This window comes from Coregonus lavaretus (genome assembly GCF_964263955.1).
Source record: "Coregonus lavaretus genome assembly, chromosome: 2".
Classification (NCBI taxonomy): Eukaryota; Metazoa; Chordata; class Actinopteri; order Salmoniformes; family Salmonidae; genus Coregonus; species Coregonus lavaretus.
The window spans coordinates 49034739-49053760 of record NC_139989.1 but is presented as its reverse complement, the minus strand read 5'-3'; the positions used below and the strand labels follow the sequence as shown (position 1 = coordinate 49053760).

Sequence of the window (19022 nt, the reverse complement as noted above, 5' to 3'; positions counted from 1 at the left end):
CGTACTTTTTGGAGAAATGTCCTCTGGTCTGATGAAACAAACATAGAACTGTTTGGCCATGATGACCATCATTATGTTTGGAGGAAAAAGGGGGCAGCTTGCAAGCCGAAGAACACCATCCCAACCGTGAAGCACGGGGGTGGCAGCATCATGCTGTGGGGGTGCTTTGCTGCAGGAGGGACTGGTGCACTTCACAAAATAGATGGCATCATGAGGAAGGAAAATTATGTAGATATATTGAAGCAACATCTCAAGACATCAGTCAGGAAGTTAAAGCTTGGTCGCAAATGGGTCTTCCAAATGGACAACGACCCCAAGCATACTTCCAAAGTTGTGGCAAAATGACTTAAGGACAACAAAGTCAAGGTATTGGAGTGGCCATCATAAAGCCCTGACCTCAATCCTATAGAAAATGTGTGGGCAGAACTGAAAAAGCAAGTACGAGCAAGGAGGCCTGCAAACCTGACTCAGTTACACCAGCTCTGTCAGGAGGAATGGGCCAAAATTCACCCAACTTATTGTGGGAAGCTTGTGGAAGGCTACCCGAAACGTTTGACCCAAGTTAAACAGTTTAAAGGCAATGCTACCAAATACTAATTGAGTGTATGTAAACTTCTGACCCACTGAGAATGTGATTAAATAAATAAAAGCTGAAATAAATAATTATCTCTACTATAATTCTGACATTTCACATTTTAAAATAAAGTGGTGATCCTAACTGACCTAAAACAGGGAATTTGTACTAGGATTAAATGTCAGGAATTGTGAAAAACTGAGTTTAAATGAATTTGGCTAAGGTGAATGTAAACTTTCTTGTTAACCCATTGTTGAGTACATACAAATTATAAAGTTTCCTTACTCAAGTCTAAAATGTGATAGGTGTTAAACGTTGGGCTGGTCAGCAGCTGTTTCATTGATGAAAAGCAAGAGAAGAGGTAAAGTTACCAGCAGAGAGCCACGAGGCACCAGCATGCCTATCCAAGGCTTGGAGCATATTGATCAGACTGTGCCCAGGATGAGAGAGGTGTAAATCTTAGCAGCAGTTTAATGCTCTGAATACGAAATGACCCATTATGTCAGCAGTGACGAGCACAACAACCCACTCCCCCACAACCAGATGTACTTACCAGTATGGTCTTAAGATAATGAGCAGTGCCTGGAATTGGGCATGAGGAGAGTGCAGTCAAAAGTCTGAGCAGATGCTCCTGAACAGATATGATAATAGTAATACTGTAAGTAAGTAAATGTGTCATCTCAGCTGACTTTCAACCAATCACCTTTAGGACAAAGGAATAGCTGAAATGGTGGAAAACAAAAATAATTTCATTTCTCAGGCCAGTCCAGTCAAAACAAAACTTACCTGGCAGCTGTTGTTACAATAACAAATGTGACCCCTTGATCCTTGTTATTTAGTAAAATGTGTTACAGTAGAGACAGTTCTCCCACTGACTACCTAAGAAGCTTCTCTGGTTTGATAAAGAAACAGAAAAGGACCACTGATATTCTAAGGGAACTGCTTTTACCAACTCACCCACTAGAGGGGGATAAGCAATTCCTCATTGTAAACCCATCTGCTCTGAAAGCCAAGCTGAAGATCTTGAAGGATTCTGTTAGGACTGTCTGCCCATAGTTAGATCTGGTATCTGTTTTACTCTGTCATCTCTCTCCCTAACACTTTTAGCTGGATGCCAGTTTTAAAAAGCCATGGCATAATCTTTGCAGTCGCACCAGGGATTTGCTCAGTAGTACGACAGTGCATGGGGAAACGGTCTGAGCCCTTCTAAGTGCCAGACTGGAACAGTGGCAGAAGCTTTGATCTAATCTGGTCTGTGTACCCTCGCGCCAGCCAGCGGTGACTTGGACAGAGCCAAGTGAGAAAGAGAGATCGCTAAACTGAACACGTTCCCACTGGTAGGAGGCTGGGAGCTGGAGCCGTGAAAACTCGAGCTGACGACTAACACATATCAAATCCGTGCGCTGAAAATTGGGGACTTGCAGATTTACAGAGTGGATTACATCTCTAGAGAGCACAGAATTTGACATGGTAGTGCATTCCAAAATCCAACCCCAGATTACAGAGGTCATAGCGTAGAGGACAAATGACCTTTTGTCTGTGTAGATTGGTGAAAATCTCCTTCAGGCGCATCTTCTCCCAACGCCTGCATGTCTCACAGTAATGACTGTTTGCATACTTAGAGGATCATATATATACTGTAATAGAGTATGCTTATGTTATGTTCATGTTCAACATTCAGAGGATAGAATTGTCTGCTGTTTTGGTTTCACAGTGGGGATTTTGTTTGTTTCTACTGACTCAACAGGACACACTCAACAAAACTAAGTTTTCATGACTGCATCATGACGTAAACAGCAACCTGTCTTTTTTACATGGTCCCAAACTGCAGTATTTACCACTCATCTGTTGCAACCAGGCTTAAGCACCAAATAAACTGTGTTCTGAAGAAAATGAAACAGATAATACAGTGTAATGATGTACCTAGTCCTGCATTTTCTATTACAATATCCCTGACTAAAATAAATGTCCACAGTGAGTTTTGATCCCTAACATTGGAATAAAGCCTCCAGCCATTGTACGAGTTTGGGGGTGGATTTAGTTCCATGTAGCACAGCAATTAAATACTATTTCCTGTGTTTTGGAGACTTTGGGCTGTGACCAAGCTACAGAATGACTGCAATGTTCAACAACTTTAAACAGGTTTCATGACTGTATTGCCCAGCGTTATTGCAAAGGCAGAAGCAGAATCACAGTTGTGTGAGTTCCACTCTTCTTGTCAGCAAGGTCAAATTGGGCTAGATGGTCAAATCAATGTTTCCACTGTGCTGTAATTACCTCCCGATAGCTATTCTGTGTCTCTGTTTGGAATACACCTTGGTAATAATTGGCATATCGACAAACCTAAGTCATCTGATTAAGTCAATGATGACTCATTGGCTGTTCTGTTTAATTCCACATCCCCATTTTACCACAGCAATCCCCAACGTAGGTGACCTTCAGACATCCGCCTCAGCTGTTTCACTGCCTTGATTAAACATGTGGAAGGTCAAGCTCTTTTAATGACATCCTCCTCAAAGACATTAACCCTAACGTGTTCCATCATACAATGGGCGGATAAGACATGGATAATGTAATTGAGGGAAAGCAACAGTGGCGGCTCCTGAAAAAATTCTCAGGAGGGGCAATTTTTCTGATGATTTAGGTGACCTACACACATTTTTAAAAAGATATGTCCAGCAACAACATGAAGACAGGGGCAGGATATAAGTCAATACCAGAAGCATTTATTGACTGATCTCAAAAGTGTTGGCTTACAAAAGCAAAATAAGTTATCACAGTAAAAATAATCAAGGGTGTTCTTTCACATTCCTCAACACTGCATAAACAATATGTATGGCTTTGTAAAAATGAACAACCATATTCTGGCCAATTGTATAGATTTGTAAATATGAACAACCATATTCTGGCCAATTGTATAGATTTGTAAAAATGAACATGAACAGATTTTTTATTTTTTTGAATGGCAGTACCTTTCAAACATGTCTGCTTGCAGTAAGGTAGCACTCACAAGGTGGCCAGAGAAAGAGAACCTTTCTTTGGTGTGATCCAGGATGGTGTTGCAGACCTCTTCAGACAGCCTCTGCTTCTCCTCTTCTCTCAAAGCTGTTCTGGGTCTTTTGGCTCCTGTTGCTTCTTGCAGCTGCTGTTGAGAGGAGTCCCTGAAGGCAAACAGACCAATGTGTTTGTTGGCTTTGTACAGTATTGTTGTCTATGTGATGCACAGGTATATGCAATGTATCCATGTATAGTACAAATACTTCAGTTCCACTTAAAATGGGCAGGGATGCATAAAGTCTTTAGTGTTTAAGTTAGCCTTTGTGTCTCACATAGCCTGGATGTTCAGCACAGTATACAGTGGTGCTCATAAGCTTATGATCCCATGCTAAAGTTGACTAAAAAGAGGAATAAAAAAGAAAAGAAAATTGGTGTCCTTAAAGGTTGGATTTTCCAACTTTTTTAATTAAGTCATTAAGATCAATTTCCAAAAGATGATTTTTTTATTTTTTTATTCCTCTTTTTAGTCAGCTTTAGAATGTGTTCATACACTTATGAGCACCACTGTACAGTACACATAGTATATAAAATAAGATAGATTACACCACTGGCCATATATAATGACAATAATGTAATTTCAAACACAAATGCAGTCTCCTTTCATGCATACATTTTCAAATAAAGCTCTGCTTTGAGAAAGATCGAATGATATTGTTTAATCTTTATCTTACCTTATGGCCTGCACACTGCTTGCGAAGCTGTCGAGGGCACGTTTGATAAAGACAGCATCGATGTCCTTATTCTGTAGCTTCTGGTACGGTGGGCTGGTCAAATGAACCCAATGAACCCGTCCGGATGGCTTCAAAACATTCTATGAGGTCGTCTCGATTCTCGTAGACAGTGTTCACGACTCTGCTGTTGCTAACCTCATCGTTGTGGCGGCGGACAGCTAGCCTGTATCCCTCATCCAGTTGTGTGGCAATATTCACTCTCACCAAAGCAGACAATCTCAAACAGCTATCAATGTGGGTCTTTGACAGCTCATTTTTCTTAATCTTTTCTGAAAGATGGTGCATGTCGGTTACACCAGTCGCTGTCCAAGCGTTGCTGTCTGCCGTTCATGGTTACGTTACGTTACGTATGACGAAAGCGCGTAAGTGCAAGCCCTCAGACACCCATAGAGAATGTATTGAAAGCTCAGAAATTTGAAAAAAAAATATTTTACATTAGAGGCTATGAGAGACTTCTGGGCGATTTTCAACCTGACTGAAATCGCCCCAAAACGGGCGGGGACATTTGAAGCACGACTTTAGCCTGATTGGACATTTAGTGGCTGGCAGATCAGACGTGAACACTGAACTACTGTTGCCATGATATAATTGATTAGAAAAAAAATCCCTTCCTTTTCCCGTTTGGCAGTGCGTCGCCCATATCGCCCTATTGAACACACCGCCCATGGAAAGCAATACTGTGTTCTTAACAATTTAAGGGATTATCAATCAGCCTACATGATCAATGACAGAAATATTGCCTATTTGTATGACAGAGGAAACTCAGCAATGATGTCATAAAATGAAAATATGTATGTCAATCAGCACAGCAAATACATAATGTTTTTGATATGGTCAATATCTATCAACTTTCATAAAGCCTTTCCATTCTCAGCAGCTATACCATCATTGGTGTTCCAGGCTGCTCCGCTACTAATGACAATCTATAATGGTCCTTTCTCAGCCATGTGCTGCTGATAAGGTCCCTGACCAGCAGTGCGATGCAGAAAGCCCTAAGTTCCTCTGGGAGGCAGCTTTTCAGAGTGGAGACTATATTATCACGTAGTCCAACCAATTACCCCTTGGGGAACGCCACCGACACTTTACTGGTACACTCCATCAACGTTACACAAGCCCCTCGTCCCATTCCCTCTGTCAGGCAGGGGTTGAGGAATGGGGGGACAGCAGAGGGTCCCCAGCTATCCTACATGTCTTGATAGGGAGATACAATTATGCCATGGGCCATGACACCCACCAAGGAATACTGAGGATTACATTGTATTCACCCCACTGTGATTTACATTTACATTTTTACATTTTAGTCATTTAGCAGACACTCTTATCCAGTGCATACACTTTTCATACTGGCTCCCACGCTTGCTAAATCAGGTCCCCATGACAGGATACCATACACACACGCACACACACACACACGCACACCACACAGTCAGGCCTGCAGGCGGCAGTGTGACAGATAAGTCACAGAGGATGACTCTGTCTGACAGAGGGACACAGTATCTGACCAGACATTACATGGATTGGTGAATGTAATGCTCTAGGATCTAACTCCATTCAACTCCATTGTGAAATACATATTTTTTTATATTTTGTCCTACAGCTATACATATCTGGAAGATCAAAACAAGGCAATTATGTTTTTGGAAGCTAAATGTATTTTGGCAAAGAGTTTCTGGTCAATTTGATAATTTATTCATTACCTGGAACATGAATGAAGGATTTATGATTTTAATCTAAAAGGGAATCACTTAACAGACTTTGTTACTGTCACTGTGTCACTGTACTTTGGGAAAATTGCATTAAAGTCTATTAGCAATGCAGTGTTATAAACACTGATCTTATCAATTCATTTCAAAGGCTCAACTAAGGGAAAACTGTTATCCAATGTTAAGTTACATTAGGTTTTTTCCATAAACAATGCCTTAGAAATACAGTATGTAGCTGCCGTTAAAAAAAGCCTCCATGGCCAAAACCAGGTCTGCACCTATTCACTGGCTATTCACAGCACATAATACCTGCATTCAGACTTTTTGCAGATTAAGTTGAAATAGCTCTGCAGCACAATTTCAGAGGGAAAAAAAATGTCACGAGAGCGAAATGGTAAATCCTTGTTTTCCATTTGTTGCATTAAACAGTAGGCACCATCTGCTGTATTGGACTGCAGAGTACAACAGTAGTGGGGCCGCAGCTGCCATCCGCAGGCACAGCAACCTGCCCACTGCCTTGTGTTGCACGCCAAACACTCACTCAAAAAATACTACCCTGGGTCTCTCATCATCCACCTGACCCAGCCCACCACTAATGGCCGCTTGCATAGAGACACACCAGCACATGAAGCACATTACTCACAGATGAAGCTAAAATGTCTCTAAACAACAGGCAGTTGGTTTGGTTGGCTAGCCTGGAGAGATTACTAAGCATTATCACAACATTGCACAAATGACACAAAACGGTCCCATGTATCTAATAATCATGTCTTTACCCATCTCTCTCTTCTCTCCTCTTCTCATCCCCACCCTCGTCCCCTCTCTCAGGCAGTAGGTGACTGAGATGGGCGTTCGTCTAGGCTGCTTGAGCGACTCCCCATGGTGGTGGCCGCTGCTGCTGCTACTCTGCACTGCCCCCCGGTGCCAAGGCCGGCCGTTCGCAACGCCCTTGCCAGCAGTCAACGTGGCAGTGGTGTTCAGCGGCTCGGCCTACCAGCAGGAGATCAAGGGGCGTCTCAGCAGGGAGAACTTCATGGACCTGCCCTTGGAGGTGAACCCCATCACAGTGCTGGTAAACAACACCAACCCTCGGACCCTGCTCACACGCATCTGTGACACACTGGCGGCCAACCGCGTCCATGGCGTGGTGTTTGAGGACAATATTGGCTCGGAAGCCGTGGCACAGATCCTGGACTTCATTGCACTGCAGACGGCCGTGCCCATCGTGGGCATCAGCGGGGGCTCCGCCATGGTCCTGCCACATAAGGTCAGTGACCAGGGTTAGGCTGGGCTGGGGACACTTGGCTGCTAGTGTCTAGGCTGCCTGAGGAACATGCTTAATTTGCATCTTATTTTGATTTTGATATAACCTGAAAGGCCATATTATTTGTTTCCCCAAACTGCTGTAGAGAATAGCAGCTTAACTGATGTGTGGTTTATGACTACACAGTCACATTACATCAGAGATTTTGGACTTCTCACAGTGCAAATAATAAAACCAAAACAACAATAGCAACAACACAGGACCCCCCAAGGTGAGCAAAGCACTCAGATCTTGAAAGCGCTCCACCACACACACACAGGCCAACAGTCATTCGTCTGGTGATTATCAGAGTCTTAATTAACATTGTCATTAGCAGACACACACATTGCCATTTCCAGGTGACTTACAGCACATGATTATAAACACACTGGATGTTAATGCTGCCCATACAGACACTGACTGTCCCAGGCCAGAATGACTGAAACAACAAGATACAGTGTTGGACAATATCCAATGGCTTAAACCAGGTAGCAGAGGGATGTCCAAATACTGCATATAATACACTCATTAAAGTATGAATAGAGGACATTTTGAAGGTCAAAATCAAAACATGATGGCCTCTGTCACTACATCCTTGTCTATTTTTAAACTTCTGGTCCCACAAAATATAAAGATGTTAAACTAGAGAAATCTATTTGTATTCGCTGGTAACAAATGTACAGTTTACAGTTGGACCCCTCATGTCAATAGAGTTATGCAATGATTTGAAATGTGTTATATTACAGGGCATCATGCACTGGAGTTTGGCACCAGTAAATTGTCAGAAAGATGTTTGTGATACAGATTAGACTGCCGTTAAATTGCTTTTAGAGTAAAGCCTCATAGGTTTAGGAGCAGTGATCCATCTCCCAGAGCATTACACAAAGGGCTCAGCCACAGAGAGGAACTTTAATTAGACTGAAATGGCTGTGTTCTCTAACTATATCACCATCAATCTTCTCATAGGACAAACACAGCTCTGCGTTTTGCAGAGCATCACAATACTACTCACAGAAACAGAGAATGCACATTATGAGCATCACAATACTACTCACAGAGACAGAGAATGCCTGTTATGAGCGTCACAATACTACTTACAGAGACAGAGAATGCACGTTATGAGCATCACAATACTACTCACAGAAACAGAGAATGCACATTATGAGCATCACATCGTTTATTCAGCGGGGGAAAATGGAGGTTGATAAAGCAGGCTGGCTGACCTCGGCCGGTCGGAGCACGAGGAGAAAACTGCTGCATTGTAATGTCTAATCAATGCTAGTCATTTCAGCTCCGGTAGCTGGCTGTTTGAGTATGTGGCACACAGGGAACTGAGTAGCGGAAAATATGAGGTCTGCCCGCCACCCTCAATTCCATCAGTTAATCCACAGCTCAAATAGGATTTTCTCTCCCTCATGTTTGTGAGATTTTCATAATAAATGTGAGAAACGTGTTCCTCCACAACAGGAGACGGCCAGGGCCATGGGCTCTCAGTACCTCGATTATGCATTCACATTCATACAAATCCTCATGGGGGTTGCGGTTCAATAGAAAGCTGGTTAAAATGGATGCATTCCAACTCAATTGAATTTAAATCAATTTTTCTAAACAAAAAATAGATGAATTGATTCAAACTTTACTTTGTGCGTGGCCGAGATGATTGAGAGGGAAGGTTTATTTGTTAGAAGTAAAACGGGGTCCATCAACAAAACAGTAATCAATATAGGGCCCAACAGACTGGCAATAGACCGGTGTATTAGACACTGTGCTTTGTTACATCCAGCACCCACGTCTCCCAACAGCTGCCGTTGTAATTTACATTTCCTTATTCCAGTCCACACATTACTGGACTGCTCCCTTGTCAAATAGCCACATGAATTCAAGGAAACATGGCAATCAGGGCATGAGCATAGCTTCTTCTGGGCAATAAAAGGGGTGTCACTGGCTAGCTAATAGCTCCAGCAGGTCATTTACACTTTAATTAAGCCAAGTTGGGGAACACAACAGCTAATCATTCATAATAAAATCCAACATAAATAAAATAGGAAAAATGCAATTACCTAAAGGTTGGCAGCTGTTTAATTGAGAGTGTGTGGTAATTATTATGTGTACTATGTACAATACTGTGTAGGCTAGGTCGTACTGACACATGGCTCATAATCAGTTATACCAACGTTAAATCATGCAATAACAATGTAATAACAATAGTACGATACAAAACTCAAGGCTTATATCCAGAGCAGAGAACACCTAATGTTGAATCCAGAGTTGATGACAGAGAGAGAGAAACTGAAGTGGCACAGGCCTCATTAGAGGCTGGCATAGAGCCTTGCCCATGGCATGGTGGCACTCACAGGCTCAGACTGATTAGAAGAGCTCTATCTTCATAAAAACCAAGGCCACCAACAGCCCCTGCCAGAGCAGGTAGAGACAGTATGGTGGGACGTGATGTCCATCAGCACATCTGTTTTGTGTCCCTGAGCCTGAACATGAATGGTACCTTTCTACAGGAAACAGAGGTAGATTGCAGCTAGCGCAGCCTTGTGTGGTGATGTCATCCTTCCTGTGGCTTAAGTCAGCTAAACTGTCTTCACCGGAACAATTCGTTTTACATAGAATTAACTAACTGTTGGTGGGACCATGGACTCAAATCCAGGCTTGGGCTGGTCTATATATTACTTACACAAAGTGTGCCTGTACCAAACAGAGTGATTTAAATGTTCAAAGATACAATCCTTTGGAAAAGTTAAAATTGGGGATGAATTAATTGACAGAATATGGAAATAAACGCTCACAAAATGTGTTTGTGTGCTTACGCACTTGAAATGTATATTCATTACTTAATTTAAAATGTAATGGAACTTAAATGTCACCACTTCAGATGTAGCCATTTATATGAACCTTTAAGATACCTTTAAATGAGCTTTTCAACGAGGCTGAGAGATTGCTCACCGTTGATTGATTAGTGGGACGCCGTCCAAGCTGGTCAACAAGCCAACTCAATTATTTAAAATGTAGTCTCTGAGAAAGCATGGAGTTTGATCTCGCTCGAAGAGGATGGCGAGAAATTAACAGAGAACAGATTCCTATCCTGAGGAGATTTGGCTCAATTAGCATGTTGATTAGTTAAATTAGAATAACCCATTAGAAACCTATTATTCCTTTTTTTTCTTGAAATTAGAAAAAGTTAAAACAATCATTGGATAATCAATAGCCTAGCAGACACAAATCATCTAATCCCTGGAATGTGTGTGGGTGAGGACCAACAGGGTTTTACAAGAAGTATAGGGCAGATTCAGAAAAACCCAACTCAAGGAGAATGTGCTTGTCTGTTGTCTGTCTGTTGTCTGTCTGCAGTCGTCAAACAGAGAGAGAACTTCCTTAACAGAGGATTCTAATGTAGCTGTGAGGCATGCAGCCATATATCACCTTCTGGTGGAAATTAAATAAATTCTGCTTCACTAGTGCCAATCAATCATGGCTAACACACATGCCTGGATTGTTAAAATGCAAGGGGGGCTTTGGTGCATTCATTCCCACTGGGGATTTACAACCAGGGGTGACTGGTGACTGGTGGCTGCTATGTACGACATGACAGGGTAGAGATAAAATAAAATAAAATAAAATTGTATTGGTCACATATGCCAAATACAACAGGTGTAGACCTTACCATGAAATGCTTACTTATAAGCCCTTAACCAACAATGCAGTTCAAGAAATAGAGTTAAGAAAATATTTACTAAATAAAATAAAAATTAAATAAAAAGTAACACAATAAAATAACAATACTGAGGCTATATGCAGGGGGTACCGGTACCGAGTCAATGTGCAGGGGTACAGGTTAGTCGACGTAGTTTGTACATATAGGTAGGGGTAAAGTGACTATGCATAGATAACAGTCTATGACTTGGGTGACTGGAGTCTTTGACAATTTTTTGGGCCTTCCTCTGACACCGCCTAGTATATACAGTGGGGAAAAAAAGTATTTAGTCAGCCACCAATTGTGCAAGTTCTCCCACTTAAAAAGATGAGAGAGGCCTGTAATTTTCATCATAGGTACACGTCAACTATGACAGACAAATTGAGAATTTTTTTTCCAGAAAATCACATTGTAGGATTTTTAATGAATTTATTTGCAAATTATGGTGGAAAATAAGTATTTGGTCACCTACAAACAAGCAAGATTTCTGGCTCTCACAGACCTGTAACTTCTTCTTTAAGAGGCTCCTCTGTCCTCCACTCGTTACCTGTATTAATGGCACCTGTTTGAACTTGTTATCAGTATAAAAGACACCTGTCCACAACCTCAAACAGTCACACTCCAAACTCCACTATGGTCAAGACCAAAGAGCTGTCAAAGGACACCAGAAACAAAATTGTAGACCTGCACCAGGCTGGGAAGACTGAATCTGCAATAGGTAAGCAGCTTGGTTTGAAGAAATCAACTGTGGGAGCAATTATTAGGAAATGGAAGACATACAAGACCACTGATAATCTCCCTCGATCTGGGGCTCCACGCAAGATCTCACCCCGTGGGGTCAAAATGATCACAAGAACGGTGAGCAAAAATCCCAGAACCACACCTAGTGTGTGACCTGCAGAGAGCTGCAGTAGTAGTAACACACTACGCCGCCAGGGACTCAAATCCTGCAGTGCCAGACGTGTCCCCCTGCTTAAGCCAGTACATGTCCAGGCCCGTCTGAAGTTTGCTAAAGTGCATTTGGATGATCCAGAAGAGGATTGGGAGAATGTCATAATGTCAGATGAAACCAAAATATAACTTTTTGGTAAAAACTCAACTCGTCGTGTTTGGAGGACAAAGAATGCTGAGTTGCATCCAAAGAACACCATACCTACTGTGAAGCATGGGGGTGGAAACATCATGCTTTGGGGCTGTTTTTCTGCAAAGGGACCAGGACGACTGATCCGTGTAAAGGAAAGAATGAATGGGGCCATGTATCGTGAGATTTTGAGTGAAAACCTCCTTCCATCAGCAAGGGCATTGAAGATGAAACGTGGCTGGGTCTTTCAGCATGACAATGATCCCAAACACACCGCCCGGGCAATGAAGGAGTGGCTTCGTAAGAAGCATTTCAAGGTCCTGGAGTGGCCTAGCCAGTCTCCAGATCTCAACCCCATAGAAAATCTTTGGAGGGAGTTGAAAGTCTGTGTTGCCCAGCGACAGCCCCAAAACATCACTGCTCTAGAGGAGATCTGCATGGAGAAATGGGCCAAAATACCAGCAACAGTGTGTGAAAACCTTGTGAAGACTTACAGAAAACGTTTGACCTGTGTCATTGCCAACAATGGGTATATAACAAAGTATTGAGAAACTTTTGTTATTGACCAAAGACTTATTTTCCACCATAATTTGCAAATAAATGTATAAAAAAATCCTACAATGTGATTTTCTGGAATTTCTTTTCTCATTTTGTCTGTCATAATTGACGTGTACCTATGATGAAAATTACAGGCCTCTCTCATCTTTTTAAGTGGGAGAACTTGCACAATTGGTGGCTGACTAAATACTTTTTTCCCCCACTGTAGGTCCTGTATGGCAGGAAGCTTGGCCCCAGTGATGTATTGGGCCGTACGCACTTCCCTCTGTAGCGCCTTACGGTCGGATGCCGAGCAGTTGCCATACCAGGCGGTGATGCAACTGGTCAGGATGCTCTCTACGGTGCAGCTGTATAACTTTTTGTGGATCTGTGGACCCATGCCAAATCTTTTCAGTCTCCTGAGGGGGAAAAGGTGTTGTTGTGCCCTCTTCACAACTGTCTTGGTGTGTTTGGACCATGATAGTTTGTTGGTGATGTGGACACCAAAGAACTTGAAACTCTCAACCCGCTCCACTACAGCACCATCGATGTGAATGGGGGCGTGTTTGGCCCTCCTTTTTCTGTAGTCCACGATCATCTCCTTTGTCTTGCTCACGTTGAGGGAGAGGTTGTTGTCCTGGCACCACTCTGCCAGGTCTCTGACCTCCTCCCTATAGGCTGTCTCATCGTTGTGGGTGATCAGGACTACCAATGTCGTGTCGTCAGCAAACTTAATGATGGTGTTGGAGTCGTGCTTGGCCACGCAGTCGTGGGTGAACAGGGAGAACAGGAGGGGACTAAGCATGCACCCCTGAGGGGCCCCCGTGTTTAGGATCAGCATGGCAGACGTGTTGTTGCCTACCCTTACCACATGGGGGTGGCCCGTCAGAAGTCCAGGATCCAGTTGCAGAGGGAGGTGTTCAGTCCCAGGATCCTTACCTTAGTGATGAGCTTTGTGGGCACTATGGTGTGGAACGCTGAGCTGTAGTCAATGAACAGCATTCTCACATAGGTGTTCCTTTTGTCCAGGTGGGAAAGGACAGTGTGGAGTGCGATTGAGATTGTGTCATCTGTGGATCTGTTGGGGTGGTATGCGAATTGGAGTGGGTCTAGGGTTTCCAGGATGATGGTGTTAATGTGAGCCATGACCAGCCTTTCAAAGCACTTCATGGATACCGACGTGAGTGCTGCGGGGCAGGTTACCTTCGCTTTCTTGGGCACAGGGACTATGGTGGTCTGCTTGAAACATGTAGGTATTACAAACCCGGTCAGGGAGAGGTTGAAAATGTCAGTGAAGACACTTGCCAGTTGGTCCTGGTAATCCATCTGGCCCCGCAGCCTTGTGAATGTTGAACTGTTTAAAGGTCTTGCTCACATCGGCTACAGAGAGCGTGATCACACAGTCGTCTGGAACAGCTGGTGCTCTCATGCATGCTTCAGTGTTGGCTACCTCGAAGCGAGCATAAAAGGCGTTTAGCTCATCAGGTAGGCTCGCGTCACTGGGCAACTCGCGGCTTTGTTTCCCGTTGTAGTCCGTAATAGTTTGCAAGCCCTGCCACATCGGATGAGCGTCAGAACCGGTGTAGTAGGATTCAATCTTAGTCCTGTATTGACGCTTTGCCTGTTTGATGGTTCGTCTGAGGGCATAGCAGGATTTCTTATAAGCGTCCGGATTAGTGTCCCGCTCCTTGAAAGCGGCAGCTCTAGCCTTTAGCTCAGTGCGGATGTTGCCTGTAATCCATGGCTTCTGGTTGGGATATATATGTACAGTCACTGTGGGGACGACGTCGTCGATGCACTTATTGATGAAGCCGGTGACTGAGGTGGTATATGGTCAGATTTGCCAAATGGAGGGCGAGAGAGAGCTTTGTATGCGTCTCTGTGTGTGCAGTAATGGTGTTCTGGAGTTTTTTTTCCTCTGGTTGCACATGTGACATGCTGGTAGAAAGGCCTGCATTAAAAGTCCCTGGCCACTAGGAGCGCTGCTTCTGGATGAGCATTTTCTTGTTTGCTTATGGCCTTATACAGCTTGTGGAGTGCGGTCTTAGTGCCAGCATCGGTTTGTGGTGGTAGATAGACGGCTACGAAAAATATAGATGAAAACTCTCTTGGTAGATAGTGTGGTCTACAGCTTATCATGAGGTACTCTACCTCAGGCGAGCAATACTCGAGACCTCTTTAATATTAGACATTGCGCACCAGCTGTTATTGACAAATATACACACACCACCACCCCTCGTCAGACGTAGCTGTTCTGTCCTGCCGATGCACGGGAAAACCCAGCCAACTGTATATTATCCGTGTCGTCGTTCAGCCACGACTCGGTGAAACATAAGATATTACAGTTTTTAATGTCCCGTTGGTAGGATAATCTTGAGCGGAGATCATCCAGTTTATTTTCCAGTGATTGCACGTTGGCCAATAGAACGGATGGTAGAGGCGGGTTACCCACTCGACAATGAATTCTCACAAGTCACCCCGATCTCCACCCCCTGTATTTCCGTCTTATCTTCACGCGAATGACAAGGATTTGGGCCTGGTCTCGGAGAAGCAGTATATCCTTTGCGTCGGACTCATTAAAGAAAAAATATTTGTCCAGTTCGAGGTGAGTAGTCGCTGTTCTGATATCCAGAGAGAGAGAGTAGATATAAGATATAAGAGAGAGTAGCAGCAACATTATGTACAAAATAAGTTACAAACAATGCGAAATAGCATTGTTACAAAATAGCATAGTTAGTTAGGAGCCCTTAAAACGGCATCCATCTCCTCCGTCGCCATTCTAATCACAGTCTTTAGCCTTATCCTCTTCTTCCTTCTCAGGATGAAATATGTAGGACCTTCATTTGACCAGTTTCTCACAGCAGGAAAATAATCCTGCAGCAACAGGAAATTATTATTATTGTGTGGATTATAAATAATGGACATTTTTGTAGGGGTTGATACATTTTTTGTTAGGGCAAATCAAAACTGACATTTTTAAGTGGAAATTAGAAACTATAGAAGCCTTTTAAAACATTGAATACACTACAAGTTTGCCTTTCCAGCTGTACAGGATATTTCCTGCAACAACAGGGTGATCAAATTAAGATCCTACATATGTAGGACAAACACAGAATCACATACATACTGGGGAAATGTACATACAAACCAGTGGAGGCTGCTGAGGGGAGGACGGCTCATAATAATGGCTGGAATGGAGCAAATGGAATGGAAAACATGTGTTTGATGTATTTGATACCATTCCACCTATTCCACCTATTACGCTCCAGCCATTACCACGAGCCCGTCCTCCCCAACCTCTTGTGATTCAAACAACATATACAGTACCCAAATCCTAATTTGATTTGATCTGATCTGTACTATATTACATGTGATCTTTGACAATGCCATGTTCTAACATGATTCACAAGGGGAATAGCAGGGGACAGTCATGTATCAAATGTTTAACCACAACACACTTGCAGCAAAGCCCAATAGACAGAGACATGACGTATCAGACAACATCATACTGTAGTAGTCCCAGGTAGACAAGACAGCATTCAGACTGTCTGTCCAGCCGTCTCGCTTCACACACCTATCACTGGGGACCGAATCCTAACTTGAGATTTATGTCTGTAACCCACATTTTTTTATTACATCTTAAATCTCCCATTGACATTAATGCATAATTTATGCATAAGTTTACATGTATCTTAAGTTAGGATTGGGTCCAGAGTCTCTTTGCTTCAGTGGTCCGGAGAGGTGTTGGGAAACAGAGCGAGCAGCAGTAGCAGACCTCGTTTCTCAAAGCAGGAAGGGGAGCCTGAGGCCCATCCCTAAAGTAGAGCAACCTTTTTCTCTCTTCCTTTCTTCACATGCTAAACCTACTTGTGTCCCTCTCTACCTTGTTGCTATGCATCCTGGGGCCAGTGACACAGATACAGTATGAACTGTCTAGACAGGGCTAAATAGGCAGGGATGGTATTCAGAGGATCTGTATGGGAGTCTGCAATCTGAGTAAGGATGCATGAATACATAAGAAAATCACTTAATATATTTTTTGTCCTGGTTTTCTTCAAGTCAAAGGCATATAATAAACATTGTTTATGGCGCATAATAATTTACTAGATAATTTAGCATGAGAATTACAGAATACAAGACAATTCAGACAGTGACAAATTTGTGCTCACTTTAGTGTTACAATGTAATATAAATGCATTCAAAATGGATGCAATAAAACTCAAACGTACAAAATTATTGTAATGCAGTGCTATCTGTTACTGCCTTTGGATCTCCTCTATTATTGTGAGGAAGGACTAATGACTACGGCGGTGTACGTCTGTTCCTCGGCCCTGCGCAGGTTCTCTGTGACGTCAGCACATGGGACGAGCACATGACGACAGTGCCAGGGCACATCACGCTGGCAGTTGCAGGCGGACATATGCCGCAGCAAAGATCCATGTCCAGAAGTCACTCACCATTGGAGAGAGAGAGAAAGAGAGCGAGAGAGAGAGAGAGAGAGAGAGAGAGAGAGCAGGCTGCCATGTGCTCCTCTTGCACAAAGGGAGGAAGAAGAGAGAAAGAGAGAGGCAACAAGAGAGAGAACGAGGCAGAGCACGTCTGCCTCTTTCTCTCCACCGGCCCTTCTGGAATGGCTACTGTAGAGGGCATTGTATTCTGAAAAGAAAATCTGTTGTATTGGGGTTCTTGACCACTGACCTGTGGTCCTATAAAAGCATCTGTGCAGTGATATATATGGCTTTTATCTCTCATCTGACCCCAATTCAACCCATTTGTAAAGCATTCAGCTGCTAATCTGTTACCCACAAAGCCACAAAGCACTCAAGCAAAGAGCCAGTTGGTTAATATAAAACATACAATTAGGGAGAAGAGATGAGATATGTGTTTTTGTTAAAGTATATAAAGACATATCACTCTATCTTGTTGTTTGTAAACAGATTACAGAAGACATATCACTCTTGTTAAACAGACCACTGACCAGACTCGAGAGCTTGGGACTAAGGTTCTATCTGCAATTTTGTAGATCTTTTTTTTTTATAGACATAGCCTTGTTCTGTTCAATGTTCTCTACCTATATAGTACTCTAAATAACCCAATTCATGTTGTTAAGTTTAAAAGAATACAAGATAAAAAATTGCTGACACCATTCAAACCAATGAGGGTCCGGAACTTTAAAGCCAATTATCTCAGAATCATCTTTTTGCAGATAGAACCTTATAGTCCTAAACTCTCGCAGTGCCAGTGGAGGCTAAGCTGTTAACTAGTTTACTTTAAATCTTCTTTATGAAACACTTACAGTACAGAGGCACAATGGGACGTCAGTCTATAGTCACAACCTTTTCATGGAAACAACAACACCATATACTAATCACCATCAACATTAAGAAACAAACATCTGGCAAAATCTGCCCTACACCTATACGAGATTTAGTTTCATATTCAGCACGTAGTATTGGTAACGGACACCTGTTTCCAACCAGATTCCCTTAAATCCCCTCAAGCGATTTGATTCAGACATCAGATCATCAGATATGGAGTTGTGTCCTGATGCATAATGGTTAAGAGCTTTAGCATGCTGGGTTGGGCTGTAGCTGAGCCTGTGGCAGTCCGCTGTCCAGTACAGTAGCTAACTGTCTCGACAATAATTGAGTGGACGCTACCACACTTAGTTGGGGGCTTTTCTCTAGATAGACCCTTATGTTTCTTTTGGCTGAGAGTCACAGTGTGATCGTGTACACATACTAGACACAGTCAAACACAGGCACACACACAGGCACATACACACACAAACACACACACGCACACACATGCTAAGGAGCAAATTGATTTTACACTCTGCCAGATTAATACTCGTGGCATACAAGTGGTGAAAAAAGGCTGCATGCACAGAAAGAAGGCAATAACTTTGACAGATTTGCTGCGGGACACTGAGAGGAGTTAGAAAATGCTATCTTCACAACCTGCTCAGTTACCAACCTGCATAACACCCTTGCTCTTGCTAAGCCGATGTTGCAAGATGTTTTATTGTCCCTTCTACTGTATCACATCTACCTCCAAGGTAATATAGAAGGAGGTCTTTTGTATATGGAAAAGGGTAGAACACAAATAGCTAAATGTTCAATGTTACTAATTGAAATAGAAACAGAGAGGATGTGATATTCAGAGCGATGAGAACGGTCAGCGGAGACACTCAGAGGAATAGACCAATATGATGTCTGACATCAGGAGACACACAGATGGTTCTAACCTACTTTAGACTTCTCTGAAGGACAACAAGGAGACAGAATGAAACAGCAGAACGAGAACAGAGTAGTCCTGGTCTCTGGATACCTGGCT

General features: G+C 42.9%; 1 protein-coding gene across 1 annotated transcript in view; it reads left to right on the top strand.

Moving 5' to 3' along the window:
• Window positions 1–6909: 6909 nt before the first annotated feature.
• LOC311149265 (glutamate receptor ionotropic, NMDA 2C-like) overlaps window positions 6910–19022 on the top strand; it is a gene marked incomplete at both ends in the record, with an annotated part of 49439 nt that continues 37326 nt past the window's right edge. Inside the window, one exon of the mRNA XM_084186378.1 lies at window positions 6910–7332. Within this exon, the coding sequence (XP_084042504.1) occupies window positions 6910–7332 (423 nt within the window). The remainder of the gene's footprint in view (window positions 7333–19022) is intronic.